The sequence below is a fragment of the Neomonachus schauinslandi genome, chromosome 15, assembly GCF_002201575.2.
Source record: "Neomonachus schauinslandi chromosome 15, ASM220157v2, whole genome shotgun sequence".
NCBI classification, from domain to species: domain Eukaryota; kingdom Metazoa; phylum Chordata; class Mammalia; order Carnivora; family Phocidae; genus Neomonachus; species Neomonachus schauinslandi.
In genome coordinates, this window is record NC_058417.1 from 53,818,611 (window position 1) to 53,840,034 (window position 21,424).

Genomic DNA, 21,424 nt, shown 5'->3' on the forward strand with positions numbered 1-21,424 from the left:
GCAGACAAGCCCCTGGCCACCTTGGGATGAGATGTACTTCCCCGAGTTCTATCAGCTCTTTACAGAAGCCGAAGGGCCTGATGACAGGTCTGGGACCACTGCCCTATGTGGAGTTATCAGGGTACCCAAGCACCCGGTTTATAGTCATAACTCCTGCCCCAAGGTGTGCGCATAGGTCAGGGTCTGACCACAGGGACCTGAGCCCATGGAGGTGGGGCCTGCTGTCAATGGGGCTGTGGCAGGCTGGAGTATGGCAGCCATTTTGACCTCATGCCAGGCCCAGGGCCAAAGATACGTGGTCCTTAACCTCAAGAAGTCACAGACCAAACCCCCCTTACCCCAACATTTGCAAGCACAGTGGGAGTGCAGTAGGGCCACTTCCCTGCCTGGTGCTCTATTCTCTGTGCCTACGAGGCCTAGGTCACACATCACCTTCCTGAGAAGCCCTGAGAAAAGGAATTGGGCCAAGCGGCTTCATCATCCAGGACTCCACAACCCAGAGCGGCCAAAGCAGTACATTTAGGTGAATGGAGGGTCCTGGGGCTCATCGATGCCCCTAGCGCTCCCCATCCACCTGGCTGGCAAAAAGCCTTAGGACATTATTACCCTGTAATTTCTAGCCAGAGGTGGCTAGCTCAGGGCTGGGGAGCAGAAGGTGCCAGGCTCACCCGGCTTTTTGGAAAAGACCAGAAGATAGTGTCAAAGGACCCATGTCGGGTTGCAGGGAACTGATGCCCGAGTTCCAGAGCGGGAGTCCCTTGGTCGAGGAGGCCGGGCTGCGCACCCTCGTCAAGTGCAAGGGTGTCTGGAGGTTCTTCTGCCTCGACACTTCCCCACATGGACGCCCTCCGACTCCTCTGGGTTCCCAAGCGCCCTAGGGGTACTCCTTAAAGCAACCTAAACGCTACTGCACCCTCCCGAAGGCGGATCCCCTCCAGCCACAGCCTTAAGGCACTATGCGCGCCGTGCACGCGCACCGAGCTCAGCGACAGCCCCACCTCTTGCTTGCCTCGACCCACCCCTTCCGCCCTCCGGTGGGGGCTGAGCGCGGCTTCCGCCGGAAACCTGGAATCGAGCCGGAAATCTAGCGCTGAAGTTGTTGTGTGGGTGCTGCTACTCCCTCCTCTCGCTTCCCGTTTCCAAATTTAGGTTTTCGCGCGGAACTCTAGCAAGGTCCTGAGACTCCACGCCACCCCCCACATTCCAATTTCGGCAGCAAATTACTGCAGAACCTGAAGCCAGGGAAGGAACCTGTTTCCGGCCTCACCTCCCACACTCTCCTGCCCTTCCACCTGCCCCCTCTGCCGCCCTGACCATGGCCCAGAAGCCGAAGGTAGACCCCCACGTCGGGCGCCTGGGATACTTGCAGGCACTGGTCACGGAATTCCAGGAGACGGAGAGCCAAGGTGAGAGCGGCAGGGTGGGGAGCAAGAGACGGGGCAGGGGTCCGGCCGTGACAGCCGTCCCGGACCTGGCTCCAGCGCCACTTTTTTGCTGCAGACGCCAAGGAGCAAGTACTGGCGAACCTCGCCAACTTCGCCTATGATCCCAATAACTACCAGTATCTGCGGCAGTTGCAGGTCCTTGATTTATTCCTCGATTCCCTGTCGGAGGAGAATGAAACCCTGGTGGAGTTTGCAATTGGTAAGGATGGGGCAGGTCTCCCAGATAACCTGATTTGACTGGGTGAAGTAAGTGAGTTAAAAGTCAGTCACTGGGAAAGGAATCTTTTAGGCAGTCCCTCTCCTGAGAAGGCAGATCTCGATGTCTGCGCCAGCGATGTCTGTGCTACCTCCTCGGTTCACACTTTGTCCCAGGTCACAGCTAGCTTGAATCCGGTCTGGAACTAATGCCCAGGACTCCCTCTGCATGTCTGCCTTTCCTCCTACTGAGAGATGAGATCATAAATGAGGGAATGGATTGAAGCCACTTGAAGAGGAAAAAGTTTATAGAATGCTGTCTATTTTTTTAATCTTTTAAAGATTTTATTTATTTGAGAGAGAGAGAGAGCACGAGCAGGGGGAGGGGCAGAGGGAGAGGGAGAAACAGACTGAGTGCGGATCCCATCTCAAGGCTGGATCCCAGGATCCTGGGATCGAGCCCCGCATCGGACTCCCTGCTCCGCGGGAAGCCTGCTTCTCCCTCTCCCACTCCCCCTGCTTGTGTTCCCTCTCTCGCTGTCAAATGAATAAATAAAATCTTAAAAAAAAAAAAAAAAAAGCTGAGTCTGAAGGAAGTAAACAGGGTGATGAGATAGAGCAGAGGTGGGGGCTACTTCATTTCCTCCAGCATGTGAAGGCATTCTAGGAAGTGGCACAGCATGGGCAGAGACCCTAAAGCAGAAGGAGCCAGAAAGAAGGCTGATGTGGCAGGCTGTGGGGAGTGAAGCAGAGTGGTACAAAATGAGGCTAGAGAGGTGGGCAGTACCAGAGTTTACATGACTTAGTTCTAGGCCATGGAAAAGAGTTTGGAATTTATTCTGAGGACAAACAAAAATTCTTCTTTCAGCATGCATCTTAAAAAATAACATTTTTCTGGGTGGCTCAGTGGGTTAAGCGTCTGACCTTTGATTTCAGCTCAGGTCATGATCTTGGGATCATGGGATCGCCCCATGTCAGGTTCCCGAGCTCAATGCGGAGTCGGCTTGAGATACTCTCTCTCCTCTACCTTTCCCTCTGCTCTTTCCCCTACTTGAGCACATGCTCTCTCTCTAAATAAATCTTTTTTTTCCCCCAAATAAATAAATAAATAAATAAATAATTTTGGGGTGCCTGGGTGGCTCAGGTCATGATCTCAGGGTCCTGGGATCGAGCTCCGTGTCGGGCTCTCTGCTCAGTGGGGAGCCTGCTTCTCCTTCTCCCTCTGCCTGCCGCTCCCCCTGCTTGTGCTCTCTCTGTCAAATAAATAAATAAAATCTTCAAAAAAAATATTTTCTACACAGTGAAAGGAATCTTATTTACATAGAGAAAGAAACCTTTTATAATTATTCCATTATCACCTAACACCTAGTCAAGCAAATTTTTCTAATAGTTCCCAAAAGGGCATCTAATCTGGTTTTTATGTTCCTTAGATCTCCATCTCTCTTTCTCTCTCTTTTTAAGTGAACTTTGTATTTTATATACACACACACACACACACACATATATATTTATATATATATATATATTTTTTTTTTTTTTTTTTTTTTTTAAAGTAAGCGCTGTACTCAGTGTGGGGCTGGAACTCACAACCCTGAGATCAAGAGTCGCGTGCTCTGGGCACCTGGGTGGCTCAGTCAGCTGAAAAACCGACTGTTGATTTCATCTCAGGTCATGATCTGAGGGTTGTAAGATGGAGCCCCGTGTCAGGCTCTGTGCTGGGCGTGGAGCCTACTTGAGATTCTTTTTTTTTCCCTGCTTGAGATTCTTGACACCCCCTTCACGCTCTCTCTTGTGCACACGCACACACATTCTCTCTCTCTCTTTAAAAAATAATAAAAAGTCACATGCTCTATTGACTGAGCCAGCCAGGCACTCCCATGAACTTTGTAATTTATTTATTTTTTGAACTTTGTATTTTAGAACAGTTTTAGAAAAATTGCAAGGAGGGACGCCTGGGTGGCTCAGTCGGTTAAGCGTCTGCCTTCGGCCCAGGTTGTGATCCCGGGGTCCTGGGATAGAGTCCCACATCAGGCTCCCTGCTCAGCAGGGAGTCTGCTTCTCCCTCTGCCTGCTGCTCCCCCTGCTTGTGTGTGCTCTCTCTCTCTCTCTGGCAAATAAATAAATCTTTAAAAAAAAAAAATTGCAAGGATAATACAGAGAGTCCCCATATATGCCATACCCAGTTTCTCTATTATTAACCACTTACATGAGTATGATACATTTGTTAGAATTAATAAGCCCAATTTTTTTTAAGATTTTATTTATTTATTCGACAGAGCAAGAGCATAAGCGGGGAGTGGCAGAGGGAGAGGGAGAAGCGGGCTCCCCACTGAGCAGGGAACCCAGCGTGGGGCTTGATCATAGGACCCTAGGATCACAACCTGAGCCAGCCAGGCACCCTTTGATACATTATTATTAACTAAAGTCCATACTTGATTCATTTCCTTAGTTTTTCCCTAATGCCCTTTTACTATTCCAGGATCCCATCCAGGATACTATATTACTTTTAGTTGTCACATCTTGGGCTCCTCTGGACTGTGCTGGTTTCTTAGACTTACCCTTTTTTGGATGACATTGATGGTTTCAAGGAATGCTGGTCAGGTATTTTGTAGACTGTCCCATAACTGGGATTTGTCTGATGCTTTTCTCTTGATTAGACTGGGTTGTGGGTTTTAGGGGAGGACAGCCACAGAAGTAAGTGCCATTTTCACCACATCATGTCACAGAGCGTGCTGTCAGCATGACTTCTCCCTGTTGATCATGGCCTTGATCACCCAGCTGAGGTGGTACTGGTCAGGTTTCTCCACTGTAAAGTTATTCTCTTCCTCCTCTTTCCATATTGTACTCTTTGGAAGGAAGGCTCTACATAAATTATTTCTTTTAATCATTAGTAGACTCTTTTCATGACACTAATTCTTGAAGGATCCAGACCAGTTCTGCAGAATTTCCCACCTTCCTAATTGTTTCCTAATTGTCTGGTTGCCTCTTTCTGGTGTCATTTAGCTTGTTCCTCTTTCCCCTTTATTCCTGGAACCCAGAAGTTAGATTGGAGGGCTTGATATGATCAACTAACACTTTTTCTTTCTTTTTTTTTTTGCGCTGAATAATTCAGGTAGGTGTGTTGTAAAATTTTGAAAGACTATCCAGGCTGGCCCCCACTGTTTGGGGTGCCTGGGGCTACAGTACAAATGGGGGTCATCCCTTTTCACCCCAATAGGTCTCACCCATGTGTGTGGACATCTTGGCTGTATTCATACCTGCCCTGTGGCCACTCCTTGGACTTAGAATCCACGTTGGGAGTCAGGATCCAAGAAAGAGGCCCAGCAGCCGTGGGAGCAGGTTCAGGGCCTAGAGCTCCAGGTATGGGGGAAAGGAGGATGGGCTCTGGGTGGGCTTCCTGGACTCTTCAACCTGTGGAGAGGGCCAGACTGAGGCCCCCTGGAAGATCATTATGCTAAATAAATATTCTAAACCATCAGTCACTTTAAGATTTTCTTCTGTGTAAGTCCTCTGCTCCACAGCTTCTGCCATCTGAATGGTGACAGTCTCCCCTGCGAAGCATAACCTCCACCTAGGAGTGAGAGAGCTCCTGCAACTCAAGCTTTGGACTGGAGAAAACTTGTATAAAAGGAGCAGTCCCCCACAAAAAGTTTTTGCAGGATCAGGAAGGAACTTGCCCAGGGCAAGAGCACTCTAAGAGACCCTGGTCTGCTGAGTGGGAGACTTGGGCTTGGCCTGAGTTCTTGCTCTCCTGGGCGGTTTCCCAGAGTGGGTGACCCGGCCCTGGACCTGGAGCCCACAGTCATAGCTTCTCCTCTTCCTAGCTGATTCTTGTGGACGAGATCCATCTGTCCTTTCTCTGAGACTCACCTTCTCACCTGTGCTTGCCCTACGGTGCTGGACTTTTGTGGGGAGCAGAAGTGGGTGTGTCTCCGTGTCTGTGTCTCCGTGAAGGTACTTTGGCTGGCTGGTCACTTTCTTAGTATCCTTATCACCAGTTTTCCTTTTCCCTGCCACTTTTCCTCATTTTCTCTTCCTCTCCTTCCACCAGCACAAGGCTCCTAATCCCCACAGTAGTCGCTTTCTCAGCTTTGACTCCTCCATGGGATTGTCTGCAGACAGGAGAGTCCCAGTCGTACTTAGATGCATATCTTGTTACTGCTGTCATTTCCTTCTCATGTTGCCGGCCCTGAATGGGAAACACTGTCAGGTGCTTTTTCGGCTAACAGGCTCTGTGCTGTGCTTTGTAGCTTTGACTCTTTCATCTCTGGTCGCAGGCCTGAAATTGTATCTCCATGAGGGCAGAGCTCAGCTTTGCTTATCTCTGGGGAAGAGGAGGGAAGGGCCCAGAAGGTGCAGAGTACGGGCCATGGCTTAGCGCTGTAGCCCTGAGTGGGATTGGTTCTGGAGGAACGGCAGAGAGGAGAGCTGGTTTAGATTGCCTCAGGCTCACAGAACTAAAACCAGTGTCTGTTGGTTGGCAAGGAGCATAGTGAGTTTGATAAGAGCTGGGCTTTAGGGCCAGGCAGGTCTGGGTTCAAGTCCTCGCTCTCCCACCTAACTCTGGGCATGTGATTTCCTTTCTCCCATCATTTGTCAGGTGGGGGCATCTGCCTCACAGAATTGTTGAGAGAATTAAATGCAAAGTGTCTGCAGCTGCAGGATCCCCTAAGCCTCCACCCAAGGGCCTGGTGTCCGGGCCCTTTTGAGGATAAACAGTTCCCTCATCTCCCAAAGAGGTGAGGTGGGATGGCATGCTGTCCTTCAAGAGAACCACTGCAGCTAGGCCCCTGGTTACAGAGCTGGTGCTCTGGGGCTTCGAAGGACTTGTAATAATAGCTAGCACTTACGGAGCACCCTCCCCTGGCACACACAGCCAGCGTGCTAGGTACTGGCTTCTTTGCCTTGTCACCTTTGACCCTGAGACACACTAAAAGTAGGTGTGCTCAGAACCTCTATTTTCCATAAGGAGTCTGAGGCTTAGGAAGGATCAGCGGGTTGGGCAGAGGTTTGAAGAGTGCCAGCCTGGGACAGAAACCCAAGGCTGTCAGATTTTAGAAGAGAACAGAGGAATTCCCCATTCCTAGGATGGTGGACTGTGAAAGCTCGAAAGGCACTGCAAACCCTTCGTTTCACTGATGAAACTGAGGCGTAGGCCACCCCCCCCCTCAGCTGGTTGGTGGCAGGTGAGGGTCAGAATGCAGGCTTCCTTCCGTCCGTCCATCCTTGCCGCCCAATCCAGGCATCCTTCCTCTAGGTGGTGCTGATGCGTTTAGCTCTGAGATGAGACCTCTCCTGTCAGGTGGCTCCACGTGCCCTGAGGGCTGAAAGCTGCTGCAGTCACTCACCACTGGTGAGCTGGTGTGCCTGACTGTTGACTTTCTGTGGGGGCCATCTTCCTGTGACCCCTCAGACACCCTGGGCAGGATAACTGCAGCCTTCAAGAAGAATCTGGTTACAGCGATTGCTGATAACATGCAGGGTTTTTGGAGTTTCTGTACCTTTCCCTTTCTCAGCCTTTTCTTTTGTGGATTTGCCCATTTAGAACAATTGTAGAGCTGTTTTACTTACCCTTTGATTGTCGCCCTGCAAGGGCTCTGAATGTGTTACCAACCACAAGGCCAGTAGTTCTAAAGCCCTCTTTACTTGTGAGGAAACAACTCCTCAGTGAGGTTAGGTCTGTTGCCTGAGGCTCCCACTGTTAGTGATGACTGGAGCCAGGAATTTACGCATTCTGCCTGGATCCAAATTCCGTGCCCAGGGGCCCCAGCTGGCAGAGCCAAGGCTCAAACTCCAGAGTGTCGTCTTTCCTTGTTCTTTCTTTCCACCACACCTTACACTTCCACACTATCCTTGAGGTGCTTCTGGTGGGAAGTCATCCCTGCTCCTACTGGTGGTGCTCACAGTCCAGGCCACGTTTGATTGGCGACTAAGGGTACCTGCCACTGGGAGGCCGTACTGGTTGGCCCTTGTTTGGGGTGGGGGACGGGAGTGGCAGAATTATGGAGGACCAGATAAAGACAGGATCTCAGTAAATACCCAAATGAGTGAAAGAATTTGGGGCTCTTGCTCCAAATAAAAACTCAGACAGCCTTTGGCATTAATTTAGGAATGTTTGCCCAAAGCACTATTGGTTGACTCTCAGGTGTTCTGTATGCAGCCTATGTGTCTATCCTAGATGCTGTATGGAGATAGAATGGAACCAGGAGAGAACTCTCTGCCTCCATGAAAACTGGTTGAACCCTAGGATATCACAGGATACTTGGCAGTTTTGTTACTAAAACAGGGTTCAAGTAGGTGGCCTCCCAGAATCCACGTTAAATTGTTTTCCTGTGTTCTATTTCCTGCAATACATGTAGTTGCCACTAGATGGTGGTGGTGCTTAGAAAAAGGCTGGTAGATAATCCTCAGCGGTCTCTGGAAAACATTATTTAATATAATTGAAGATAGGCACACCCCATGAGCCAGCAGTTACATTCATAGGGTTAGGGCACATGCACATCCAGACACATGTGCAAAAATGTCACTACCAGCATTATTTGTAGCAGTCCCAAACTTAAAACAGTCAATAATAGAGTGGATACTGACATTGTGGGATGTTCATACTCCTTACTTAGCAAGGTAAATAAACAATCTGTAGCTACATGCAGTAATCTTACTAACATAACCTTAAGCAAATGATGTTAGACACATGATATATACTGTGTAACTCTGTTTACATAAAAATCCAAAAATAGGCAGAAGTGAATTATAGTATTAGCATAGGGATATATATGTTGTAAAAAAAAATTTTTTTTTAAGATTTTATTTATTTATTAGAGAGTGTGAACAGGGGGAGAAGCAGAGGAGAGGGATAAGCAGACTCTGCTGAGCACGGAGCCCGACACAGGGCTCAGTCCCAGGACCCCAAGATCATGACCTGAGCCGAAATCAGGAGTCGGATGCTTAACCAACTGAGCCACCCAGGTGCCCCTAAAATTATTTTTTATTAAAAATTTAAAGGTTTGGGGCACCTGGGTGGCTCAGTCGTTAAGCATCTGCCTTCTGCTCAGGTCATGATCCCAGGGTCCTGGGATCGAGCCCCGCATTGGGCTCGCTGCTCCTCGGGAAGCCTGCTTCTCCCTCTCCCACTCCCCCTGCTTGTGTTCCCTCTCTCACTGTGTCTCTCTCTGTCAAATGAATAAAATCTTTAAAGAAAAAAAAAGAATAGAGGACTTTGTTTAAAAATTTTTTTTAAAGTTTCTGCTTGTTGGGCGCCTGGGTGGCTCAGTCTTTAAGCATCTGCCTTTGGCTCAGGTCATGATCCCAGGGTCCTGGGATCGAGTCTCGCATCGGGCTCCCTGTTCGGCAGGGAGCCTGCTTCTCCCTCTCCCATTCCCCCTGCTTGTGTTCCTGCTGTCACTATCTCTCTCTCTGTCAAATAAATAAATAAAACCTTTAAAAAAAAAAAAGTTTCTGCTTGTTAATTAGAAACTATTAAATGTTTTTAAAAGATTTTATTTGAGAGAGAGAGCACTAGAGAAAGAGAACAAGCATGAGTCAGGGGCAGAGGGAGAAGAGAAGCAGACTCCCTGCTGAGCAAGGAGCCAGATGCAGGACTCGATCCCAGGATCCTGGGATCATGACCTGAGTCGAAGGCAAATGCTTAACTGACTGAGCCACTTCCCACCCTGAGGAATTCCTTTTTAAGCAGAATGATGTCTGACCCCAGGAGCCTAACTCATCAGACAAGGAGGTATAGGGAAGCCCCAGAGTATGGAGGATGGAGCAAGAGCTCTATGGTTGGCAGATCTAGTTAGAATCCCAGTACTGCCACTGAGGAACCAGGTGACTGGAGCAAGCGATTCAGTTTCTCTAAGCCTCGGTTTCGTCATCAGTAAAATGGGGGAGAGAATTAAATAATGTGATTAAGCATCGTCCCCTTCCCAGCACACAGTAGATGTGGACCAAGCATATATACACCTGTTTATAGCCCCAGAGGCTGGCCCAGGGCCCATACCTGCAACCCACAGGTACAGAAGAGGACTGACACATACAGCTAGAGTAGCAATGAGAATGCAAATGCCTACGTAAGCGGCACCAAGGTCAAGAACAAAAATAATGTCAGCAATCCAAAAGCCTGTCTATGTCCCTTCCTGTCCAGTTCTCTTTCCTATCAGAGGTGAACACCTTCCTGACTTACAACAATTTAATAATTTCTGGGGTGCCTGGGTGGCTCAGCCGGTAGAGCATGCAGCTCTTAATCTCAGGGTCGTGAGTTCGAGCCCCACGTTGAGCATACAGTTAACTTTAAAAAAAAGAAAGAATTCCTCAGCTATCCATCTGTGGCAGGATTCCCCTTATAGAAAGGAGGTGATGTCAGTGTTCTCACCCCACTGCTCCCTTCCACACTAGCTGGAGCAGGGCAGCCAGCCTCTGCCATTCCTTCCAGACTTGCAGAGACCAGTTCCCCTTCCTCTGAGTTACAGGCACGAGCACACCTTGTCTGTGTGTGTATGTGTTCGTTTATGTGAATACATGATTGAGTCACCTGGTACAGAATTCAGAAGGGTATGTAGCCTTTCTGGAAGCAACCATTGTTACTAGTTTCTTTTCCATCCTCCCAGAGATATTTTCAGGATTTACAGACAAATCTGTATATATTTACATGTATACCTTTTTGCAGGTTCCACATGTGTGGTATTATATGTATATTCTGCTTTTAATTTTTTTTAACTTAGCATCATGTCTTGGTGCACCTGCAGTATCAGCCCACAAAGAGTTGCCTCATTCTTTGTAAATGCTTGCCATTCCCTGGCACCCGGGGACTGGTGTTCAGCCACCCGCTTAGGGATGGACATTCAGGTTGTTTGCCTTTGCTCTCCCGAGCAGTGCTGCTGTGGATAACCTTATTTGTATACCATTTCTCCCCTGTAAGGGTATACCGGTAGCATAAATTCCCAGAAGTGAAATACAGGTCAGAAGTATGAAAAGCCATGTTTTCTCTTTTTTGATTTAATTTGATGTTTGTTATGATGGGAGACATTCATGAATTTAAGTCAAAACTTGTATACAGGGTATTTTGAGAGAAGTCTCACTTCTATCCCTATCCCTTTCACCCTATTCCCCTCCTTTTTATAGATGCTAAAGTAAAACCCAAGAACAAATAGTCTCAAATGAAGATTTTTGTGTGGGATGGGCTGCAGCCAGCTCAGCGCCCTGGGGTGGCTGAGTCATCCGATGGAATAAAGTCTTGGGCCGCTCTCTCCTAGGGCTTGCCCAGCCCCCAGCCGCTGGCTAAGCACTTATGGGCATGACCTCATTTAATCCCCAGAACAATCCTTAGACCCTCCTGTCTCAGCAGCAGTGCCCTACTTGCTGTGTGATCTGAGGTCACCTACCTGACCTCTCTGAGCCTCCAGCTTTCTCATCCTCGGTTGTACTTGAGGTTTTCTCTTTTGCCTCTCCTGGGAATTTCAGTGGTTCCCTGTGCCTAGAAGGACCCAGGTTTTGCCCCTTGTTCTCTTTGTGTCTTGTCTGGTTTGTCCAAAACATGTTCATCAGCCAGTCAGAACTTGTTCTTTCTGTTTGGTAACCGTGGTTTAAGATGCCATGCGATCAACATATGGTGAAGTGCACATATCTTTTGTCAGTTTGACAATTCTTTTTCTTGACCTTTTTTTTTTCAAGTTTTTATTTAAATTCCAGTAGTTAACATACAGTGTAATATTAGTTTCAGATGTATGATACAGTGATTCAGCACTTCGATACAACACCCAGTGCTGTTTGATGGATTTTTAAATTCATTAAGGTATATGTACATCTATGTAATCAGCACTAAAATCAAGGTACAGAATGTTTCCATCTCCCCCAGAAAGGTCCCTCCATGGACCCTCTCCCAGTTAGTGTCTTCTACCCCCAGGTAACCACTATTCTAACCCATGGGTTTTACCTGTTTTGTTGTTGTTTTAAGATTTTATCTTGGTGGATGATGGAACATGGAGCCTGCTTAAGATTCTCTCTCCCTCTTGCCCCTCCCCCTCATGCTCTTGCACATGAAAGTGCACGCCCTCTCTCTGTCTCTCAAAAAAAAAAAAGTTTAAAAAAAAAAAAGTTTTTATTTTTAAGTAATCTCCACACCCAATGTGGGGCTTGAACTCACGACACGACCCCAATCAAGATTTGCTCGCTCCACCAACTGAGCCAGCCAGGTGCCCCTGTTTTGTCTGTTCTTGTGCTTCATCTAAGTGGGATCACACAGGATGTACTCCTGTGTCTGGAGTACAGGACACAGGGTGTCCTTTCTTTCACTGGGTGTTTCTGAGATTCATCCAGATTGTTACATCGTCATTAGCTCACGTCTTTGTATGAATGTGCCACAATTTTTTCATCCGGTTCACGTGGTAATGGAGATTCATTTCTAGTGTAGAGCCTTTATGAATAGAGCCGTTATGAATGTTTGTATGCAAGTGTTCTCGCGTACATTCGTACTCCTTTCTCCCAGGTTCAGGTAGAAGTAGAATTGCTGAGTCAGAGGGTAGGTGTATGTTTGACTTTAGTAGAAGCAGCCATGTACTTTTCCAACCCAATGATAGCGTGTGAGACTCCTGGCCACTGGCACATGAGAATCCCAGCAGCCCCACCGCCCACCAGTGCTTAGTCTTGTCAGTCTGTTTGTTTTAGCCATTACAGTAGGTGTGTGGAGACATCGGATCGTGGTTTGAATTTTCATTTCTCTGAGAAGTAGTGACGAGCACACTGTATGCATTGCTCTTATTGTGCAGAGTTAATATTTAAGTCTCTGCTCATTTTTACATCGCGTTCATTTTTTCTTGATAGGCATTAATATATATTCTTTATGTATTCTGGAAGGAGTCCTCTTTCAGATAGTTTATTAATATTTTCTCCTTTTGTCTTTTTACTTTTTTTAATGGTGTCATTTGGTGAGTTTCACTTTCTAAATGAAATTTAGCTTTAGGGGTGCGTGGGTGGCTCAGTCGGTTAAGCGACAGGTGCCTTTGGCGCCGGTCATGATCTCAGGATCTTGGGCTCCCTGCTCAGTGGGGAGCCTGCTTCTCCCTCTCCCTCTGCCTGCCGCTCCCCCTGCTTGTACTCTCTCTCTGTGTCAAATCAATCAATCAATCAGTCTTAAATGAAATTTAACTTTAAAAAAGAAAATCCTTTTCCGGGGCAGCCAGGTGGCTCAGTCAGTTAAGTGGCTGGCTCTTGATTTTGGCTCAGGTCATGATCTCAGGGTTCTGGGATCAAGCCCCGGGTCCGGCTCCGTGCTCAGTGGAGTCGGCTTGAGGTTCTCTCTCTTCCTCTCCCTTTGCCCCTTCTTCTGCTCATGCGCACGCACTCTCTCACTCGCTCTGAATTGAGGGAGTCTTTAAAAAAATCCTTTTCCTGGCGCCTGGGTGGCTCAGTCGTTAAGCATCTGCCTTCGGCTCAAGTCATGATCCCAGGGTCCTGGGATCGAGCCCCGCGTTGGTCTCCCTGCTCAGCGGGAAGCCTGCTTCTCCCTCTCCCACTACCCCCTGCTTGTGTTCCCTCTCTCGCTGTGTCTCTCTCTGTCAAATAAATAAATAAAATCTTTAAAAAATAAAAATAAAAATAAAAAAAATCCCTTTCCTGCTTATAAAAATAACACTTTTTTTTTTTTTTTATCATGACCCGGGCCGAGGGCAGCTGCCCAACCAACTGAGCCACCCAGGTGTCCCTAAAAATAACATTTTCTACCCTGTTTCCTCTCCACAGAAAACAAAAAAACAAAACACAGAACAAACAAACAACATTTTTGTGGAGGTAAACTTAGAAAATAAAGGAAATAAAAATGACTCCTAACCCTGCTGCACAGAGATAAGCATTATTAACCTTTTGCTGTGTTTCCAGCTTGTCTTTTGTTAACTTGTCTGTCCATTTATTGAGCATCTGCTGTATGCCAGGCTGAGGTGACCAATTGAGATAAGACAAATTCCCCCTCTGGTGGGAGTTGTGGTTTAGTGGGGGACCTTCAGTTAACCTGACAAATAACTTAGGTGTGAAGAGGAGACACAATGGAGGTGAGGAGAGGGCGCTGGGGAAAGGGGCTGAGGGCAGTTGCGGAAGGCTCTCTGAAGAGGTGACATCTTGCCGGGCTTACTTGTTCATTGCAGTTTTATTGTATATACAATTTGATGACGTTTTTTTCCTCCTTAACCTTATGTTGCAAGCATTTAGGCATTTTCCCATATTAAATACTCTTTGAAAACATGATTTTTAAGAATTATAGACTTTCCCATCATGCAGATATACGGAACTGGATCCAACCACCTTGTTCTTGCTGGGCATTATTTAGGAAGCTTCCAGTTTTTGTGTTCCTCTTTTCCTACAGCCCTCCTTCCTTCTTCAGGACAGGCTCACAGAGGTAGACTCGGGAGGGAGAGCTCAATTAGCTGTGGCCTTGGCTTCTCATGGGTCCCCTGGATCCATTTTGGGTGCTTCCATTCAGACTCCTTGCCCCCTGAAGCCCTTCTCTTTCCAAGCACTCACTCTTGTTTCCCACTCTGAGGATCGCTGCCAGCAAGGCAGAGGGGCTTCAAGAATGCCCTGTGGTTGGGTCCCAGGCAGTGGCAAGCTCTGGCAGGCACAGAATCCATCCTTGGAGACTTCCTAGGTCTACAAATAGGGAGCAGATGGGGCCAGCTGTCCGGAGGCCTCCTCCTGCCTTCACCCTCCAACAGATGCCATCTGATTATCCCCTGGCCTGGGTGGCAATGTCCCGCCCGGGCACATCCCTGTGTGATGATGACTCACTGGCCAAGCGTGACTCAGACTTCATCTTATCATACTTTACAGCAGAGATAAATCCCATCCCTTGCCCCCAGTCAATTAACCTACAGTGTGGGTAGGAGGCTGGTTCACTGCTGGTAGTTCAGAAGAGATGATGTAGATGTGTCCGGGAAGCCAGAGGCCTGCCAGAGCATTGCCACTTGTCCCATGACTGTGGCATAGGGCTTCCCATCTTCTGGGACTTCGGGCGACTTACTCAACCGCCTCAGCTTCCACTAAAATCGGGGCGATAGTAACACTTCATGGAGTTCAGTCATGTTCCCAGCATGTGTCCAGTGAGTGTCCACAGTTGCAGGTGCCTGGGATACAGAGGTAAACCAGAGAGCAGGGCCTTGCCTTGTGATGTCCAGTGACAGGGACAGAGCAAGTAGGGAGGGCAGTCAACAGGATGCCCCAGGATGTGCTGAGGACTCCACGGGGGTGAATGGGTGCTGAGGTGGTATGAGCAGGTCAGGCCTCTGCATGTCCCATAGGGAGGGACCTCTCTGTCAGAGTGCCTTATCACCCTTGCCTCGTGATTCCAGGAGTGCCCCTCACTCCTTCCTTCCCTCAGAGGTGCTCTGAGCCACAACTTGGATCCCAGAACTGCAGAAGTCCATGGTAGGCGACATCTCAGGGAGCCGACCATCCAGACCCCAGCTCTCTGCAGTTCAACCCTTTTCCCCAGCTCACCGCTCTACAGCCCTTCCAACAAGTATTTGTGGAGCTCTTCTTGCACCAGGCACCAAGGACCGGGTGGGAATAAGACGGCCACGGTCTTGACCTCAAGACATCTGCCTTCTAGTGGGACTTGGCAGCTAGTGAGCAAGAAGACAAATCTGCCAGGGTGGTTTCTTGGGGTTCTAAGCATATGAAGAAAATGGCATGCAGGGATGAGGGGAGTGCCCTGGACGTGGTGGGGAGTGGAGTGTTCCAGGAGAACCTTACTGGTGAGGGAGCAGTGAGGTTTGGTTACCAGCAAAAGGGAGGCAGCATGTGAAAATCTGGGGCCAAAAGGTCCAAGGGCTGAGGCTGGGAGTGACAGAGAAGGACCAGACCAGATGGCGCAGGGCCGTGAAGACCTCAAAGGGGAATTTGGATTTTCTTCTGAACGCAGGGAGAAGTCCGTAGAGGCTGAAGGGATAAAACTTTTAAAAATATTTCCCTATAGCAGGACTCAAACTGACCCAGGTACTGTGAGGGACGGGGTGGTAGTGCCGGCCCCGGGCAGACTCCTGCCCCTGGAAGAGACATGTCCCTGCCGGCCCACCTGTCCCCCCTTGCTCTAGCGTTTTAATAAATTACACTGCATCCATAAGGTAGTGCGCTGCACAGCCATTAAATGATGCCATGGTTAAAAAAATAAAAAATAAATGATGCCACGGTTGTAGGTATGTTGGCCTGGAAAGATGTTCACAATCCATTGCTGAGTGAAAAAAGCTGGCTTATAAAACAGGAAAGGATCACATTTTTATTAAATGTTTATATATATTCATATATTTTGAAGTTGAAGGAAAAGCAAATGTTGGATGGTAGGATTAAGATGGTTTATAATTTGGCTTCTAGTATTTTTAACAGCTTTATTGAAATAATTGATATATAATAAGTTGTACATCTTCGAAGGATACAGTTTGACAAGTTTTGGCACGTATACATCTGTGAAATCATTACCTTACCTATGCTTTTTAATTTTTTTTTAAAGATTTTGGGCACCTGGGTGGCTCAGTTGGTTAAGCGACTGCCTTTGGCTCAGGTCATGATCCCAGAGTCCTGGGATCGAGTCCCACATCGGGCTCCCAGCTCAGCGGGGAGCCTGCTTCTCCCTCTGACCCTATCCCCTCTCATGCTGTTTCTCTCTCTGTCTCTCTCTCTGTCTCTCAAATAAATAAATAAATAATTTAAAAAAATTAAAGATTTTATATATTCATTTGATAGAGACAGTGAGAGAGGGAACACAAGCAGGGGGAGTGGGAGCGGGAGAAGCAGGCTCCCACCGAGCAGGGAGCCCGATGCAGGGGCTCGATCCCAGGACCCTGGGATCACGACCTGAGCCGAAGGCAGACGCTCAACGACTGAGCCACCCAGGTGCCCGTTTTTTAATTCTGTAAAGTGATATATCATGGGTTTTATTTTTTGTTTGGTTGGGGGGTTTTTTTAGTTTGTTTTTTGGTTTTGCTTTAAAAAAAAAAAAAAAGGGAAAGCATATCAACCACTGAACTGGCTGAGCCAAGGAGGAAAGGGATTGGTACCCACTTCCGGAAGGCTAGGCTGTGGCAGGCAGGCCTTCAGGAGCCTTGAAGGGATGGATACCAGAATGGACTTTGGATCCCTTGTTCCTGGGACAAAGTGGGCAGAGAGGAGCTGGGAGGGGCGGTGGGAGGATACGCAGGGCTGAGGCACCCAGTCTCTCCTTGTTCTTCCCCAGGAGGCCTCTGCAACCTGTGCCCAGACAGGGCCAACAAGGAGCACATCCTGCAGACAGGGGGCATCCCGCTCATCATCAACTGCCTGTCCAGTCCCAACGAGGAGACCGTGCTATCTGCCGTCACCACGATCATGTACCTGAGCTCACCAGGGTCTGGCTCCCACCCTGAGCTAACCGCCATGCCCGTGGTCCAGTGCATGCTGCGCTTCTCTCTCTCGGCCAACACGAGGCTCCGGAACCTGGCCCAGATCTTCCTGGAAGACTTCTGTTCCCCAAGCCAGGTGGCAGAAGCCCGCACCTGGAGGGCTCACTCTGCCCTGGGTATCCCACTGCCAAGGACTGAGGCCCCACAGCAGCCCTGATCCAGGGAGACCTCATAGCCATGATACCCTGACTGCTAGAGAGGAGGCCACAATCCTAGTTGGGGCTCAGGGAGCAGGAGCAGCCTGGCTCCCACTGAGCATGTTCTCCCCAAAAGGTGTCCTTTCAGCTATTTTAAAGGTGAGTTTTCTCAGCGTGACAGGTATTTACACTGTGGTGAGGGACACTGAGAGAAGAGGCCAGGCTTTGAGACATATGGAGGAGAGCAAAGGCAATGCCATTTCCATAGGTTGGCACTCTCAACCAGCTGAAGGTCAAGCTCCTGCCTCCTGCCCCCACCCCCAGCGCCCACTGCCAGGCTGTCAACTTCCTGTGAGAAGCAGCTGGGACCCTAGATTCAGAGGCTTTACAGAAGGGGCTTTTCATGAGGAACAGCTGGGCCTGGGATTAGACTTGCTTGTGCTTGAGGAAACAGGAATTCTCCTTTAACAGAAGTACCTGAAATAATCTTGAGGAACAGAAATGAGAAGCCAGCTCAGGGCCCTGGGAAGGTGTCATGCCCACTCCAGGGCTACGGAGGCTGGGTACCTGCACTGCCAGCTCCCCAGGCTGGGCGCTGGGCGTGCTTGATGCCGGCCTGGAGAACTCTGTGGCCCACAAACAGTTTATCCACACGGGCCTATCTGCCAGACACCGTGGCGTTTCAAAGACAAAGATGTGGTCTCTTTTTTTTTTTTTTTTTTAAGATTTTATTTATTTGTCAGAGAGAATGCACAAGCAGATGGAGCGGCAGCAGAAGCAGGCTCCCTGCTGAGCAGGGAGCCCGATGTGGGACTCGATCCCAGGACCCTGGAATCATGACTTGAGCAGAAGGCAGACACTTAACCGACTGAGCCACCCAGGCATCCCGTTTTTTGTTTTTGTTTTTTTTTAATTAAATTTTTTTTTAAAGGTTTGATTTGACAGAGAGAGACACAGCGAGAGCAGGAACACAAGCAGGGGGAGCGGGAGAGGGAGAAGCAGGCTTCCCGCAGAGCAGGGAGCCCGATGCGGGGCTTGATCCCAGGACCCTGAGATCATGACCTGAGCCAAAAGCAGATGCTTAACGACTGAGCCACCCAGGTGCCCCTTAAATTTATTTTATTTTATTTTTTTAAGATTTTATTTATTTATTTGAGAGAGCACATGAGAGGGGGGAGGGTCAGAGGGAGAAGCAGACTCCCTGCCGAGCAGGGAGCCCGATGCGGGACTCGATCCAGGGACTCCAGGATCATGACCTGAGCCGAAGGCAGTCGCTTAACCAACTGAGGCGCCCGGTGCCCCTTAAATTTAGTGATAGAGTGAGTGAGAGTGTGGGGAGAAGCAGAGGGAGAGGGACAGTCAGGATCCGCACCCAGTGGAGAGCCCGACGCAGGGCCTTATCCCATGACCCCAAGATCACGACCAGAGCCAAAACCAAGAGCCAGACACCCAACCAACTGAGCCACCCAGGTGCCCCTACTCTTTAGTGATATAGCCCACGACTGTTAAGGTAGCTGTCAGGCATTAAGACATGAGGGTGAGGACATGTCAGAATACAGGCATAAACCCTTGAAGCTGTGTACTCTTCCCTCACCACCCCATGGCCCCAGCCTGAAAGTCCTGGTCCTCCTCTCCCATCAGGGTTGGGTTAGTGAGGGGGGTGTCCCTGCCCCTAGAAGTGAGTCTCAGACAAAAGGGCTTCAGGAATGCAAGAGTGGTGCTCAAGGGAGACAGAGAACCAGAGACTGACAGAAGTGTGTGGCTTGGAGTCCACAGTGTACACTGGTCAGCACAGGGGAAACAGTATGGGACCCCCATGGAAAGTTGGGGTTCAGGAGCAATGGGGAGCTTCCTGGCCTCCCTTCTCCACTCCCTCAAGGTTGACCTCTAACATGGCCAAGGAAAAGCAGATGCAAGAGAGATGGTGTCTGTGGTTGTGGAGGTGGGGCAGGTTCTGGAGCCACTGGACTAAGGACACGAGGAGGAGAAAGCCTATCAGCCTGTATTCCGACTGCCCCTCCTAGGGCTCCTGGCCCTTTACTTTCCTGAATAAAGGGCCTTTAAAGAGTGGTGAGCCAAAGTGTTTTATTAAAAAGGTTCCTGAGTGATTTTCCCACCATGTTTCCTGGCCAGCCATCTTGTTGGTTCCAGGTGGCTGGCTTTTGAGAATGGAGGTTACGGTGTCTCCCTGCTCCGCGGTGCTGGGGGCCACCTCCACGACACTGCCCTGCCATTCAGTTCTGCTGGGGTTCCCTGCTGGCCTGCCTTCCCTTCCTTCAGCTACTATCCACTGTTCTGTCCGCCTGCTTGCTTTCTATGATCTCCCTCCAGTTGTCACTCCAGGAGAGCAGCCGTCTCCTCGTTGGGGGTAGGGCTAGGTGCTGGTTGTGGCAGCAGGTGAACAAGATGTGCTCCCAGCTTGGGGTCTCCTCTTGGCCTGGGACAGGATGTGGGAGAAAGGCAGTGAGATGCAGTCAGTAATCTAGTTATTTTACTCCCTCTCCCTAATCCCAGCAGGCCAGATGCCTGGAAGGTTGCCAGAAAAACAGGTCTAACCTCGAATGGTGTCCTTGTCATCAAAGAGCAGGTCCCCCAAGACCACCGTCTTGTCCCTCGTCAGGATAATGCGCTCCACAAACTGGGGCCCCAGGTGATTCTCCACCCAGCGGTACTGAGGTGAGGACACAGGTCTGTCAGTAGGGCCAGTGAGTAAATAGGTGGGAATGGGGTCTCCAGCCTTTGCGAGATGCTGCTCCCCTCCCCCCCCCACACACTTCCTGTGTTTAAGTTCTGCTGGTTTATTTTAAACATCAGAACTTAGGAAGCCGTTTGCTATGAAGGGCTGGGGTAACCGTACCTTCTCACCCACACAGTGTTCATACTTCAGCAGAGGGCTGGAGCAGATGAAGACCTCCGTGCTGCGTGGAAGGGGCATGGGTTAGGGTGGTACCCGCCCTTACTCCACCGCCCCTCCCTCTCTGCCCTTCCTCACTCCTGCATGTTGTTCATCTCCTGCATGGCTTCCAAGGCTCCAGGGATAGGCTCCAAGTCTAGGAAAAAGCCTGGGGCTTCATACACACTGGCCACTTTGTCCTGAAAGATACCGTGTTCTTGTCCCAGCTTCTGCCTCCAGCAAATCTAGCCCCAGGGAGGACTCTCAAAGTAAGATTCCTGGGGGACCCATCCCCAAATCAGAGCCACAGGGAGGGGATTTTACATAGGGGGAAGCATTCTTCCAGACTTCCTTGTCCAGAGTGAACAATGGATTCTGTTAAACAGAAAGGGGGTGTCTCTGGAAATGGAGCAGAGGCAGTCTTGCCCAAGGGGAGGGCTCCCATTCCTAGGAGCCCTGTGCGGTCGGGCTACCTGCTTCCGGGGACACTGTGGGGCCAAGGTGCCCTGCTTCCAGAGACACTGGGGGGTCGGGGCACCTGGCTCCCGGGGAAACTGTGGGGTCTGGGCTCCCGCTCCTGGCGACAATGTGGGGTCCAGGCTCCTGCTCCTGGAGACACTGTGTGGTAGGGGCACCTGGCTCCCCGGCTCTCTGTGGGGTCGGGGTTCCCGCTCCTGGGGACATTGTATGGTCGGGGCACTTGGTCCTGGCGACGATGTGGGGTCCAGGCTCCCGCTCCGGGGACGTTGTGTGGTCGGGGCACCTGGCTCTCTGGCTCTCTGTGGGGTCGGGGCTCCCGCTCCCGGGGACATTGTATGGTCGGGGCACTTGGTCCTGGCGACAATGTGGGGTCCAGGCTCCCGCTCCCGGGGACACTGTGTGGTCGGGGCACCTGGCTCCCCGGCTCTCTGTAGGTGGGGACGCCCGGCTTCCGGGCGCCCTGTGGGGTCGGGGCTCCTGCTCCCGGGGTCACTGTGGGGTCGGAGCTCCCCTCCAGCGCACGCCCCTTGCTGCGCTCCCGCTCTCTCCCTACCTACCGCCAGGTCCGGCCGCAAGGCTCGGTACTGCTCGCGGGCGAGGAAGCCGCGGCGCTCTTCCAGCGCCACGTGCGGTTCCCCAGGGAAGCGGCGGCGGAAGCCCCGCAGGAGGCCCGCCTCGAAGTCGGCCAGCACGCCGTCCATGTCCACCAGCACCCGCACGGGCCGCGCACGCCGCGCCGCCATCGCCGCCGCCATCGCTGCGGACGGCGGGCGGGGGAAGGACGAGGTTGCCGGGGGGCGGGGAGCGGGCGCCCGGCCCGCAACTTCCGGAGGCGCGGGGTGGGAGGGCGCACCG

At 50.2% G+C, this 21,424-nt stretch overlaps 2 protein-coding genes across 4 annotated transcripts; one reads left to right on the forward strand and one right to left on the reverse strand.

Annotated features, from left to right (window-relative positions):
• Positions 1 to 1,047: 1,047 nt before the first annotated feature.
• Positions 1,048 to 17,578, forward strand: ARMC7 (armadillo repeat containing 7). Of its 2 annotated transcripts, none has more exons than XM_021680857.1 (3): positions 1,048 to 1,406; positions 1,501 to 1,644; positions 16,855 to 17,578. In XM_021680857.1, the coding sequence occupies exons 1-3, from the start codon at positions 1,316 to 1,318 to the stop codon at positions 17,214 to 17,216; spliced, it is 597 nt and encodes a 198-aa protein (XP_021536532.1). In that variant the 5' UTR covers positions 1,048 to 1,315; the 3' UTR covers positions 17,217 to 17,578. The 2 variants fall into 2 exon arrangements, with proteins under 2 accessions (XP_021536532.1, XP_021536533.1); XM_021680858.1 differs by having other exon boundaries at positions 1,501 to 1,580.
• Positions 17,579 to 19,211: 1,633 nt separating this feature from the next.
• NT5C (5', 3'-nucleotidase, cytosolic) lies at positions 19,212 to 21,356 on the reverse strand. Of its 2 annotated transcripts, none has more exons than XM_021680856.2 (5): positions 21,127 to 21,356; positions 20,189 to 20,289; positions 20,054 to 20,114; positions 19,753 to 19,867; positions 19,212 to 19,633 (listed from the first exon to the last, which is right to left on the reverse strand). In XM_021680856.2, exons 1-5 carry the CDS (start codon positions 21,322 to 21,324, stop codon positions 19,473 to 19,475), a joined length of 636 nt encoding a protein of 211 aa, XP_021536531.1. In that variant the 5' UTR covers positions 21,325 to 21,356; the 3' UTR covers positions 19,212 to 19,472. The 2 variants fall into 2 exon arrangements, with proteins under 2 accessions (XP_021536531.1, XP_044777565.1); XM_044921630.1 differs by lacking the exon at positions 19,753 to 19,867 and adding an exon at positions 19,971 to 19,973 and having other exon boundaries at positions 19,272 to 19,625.
• Between the last annotated feature and the right edge of the window lie 68 nt (positions 21,357 to 21,424).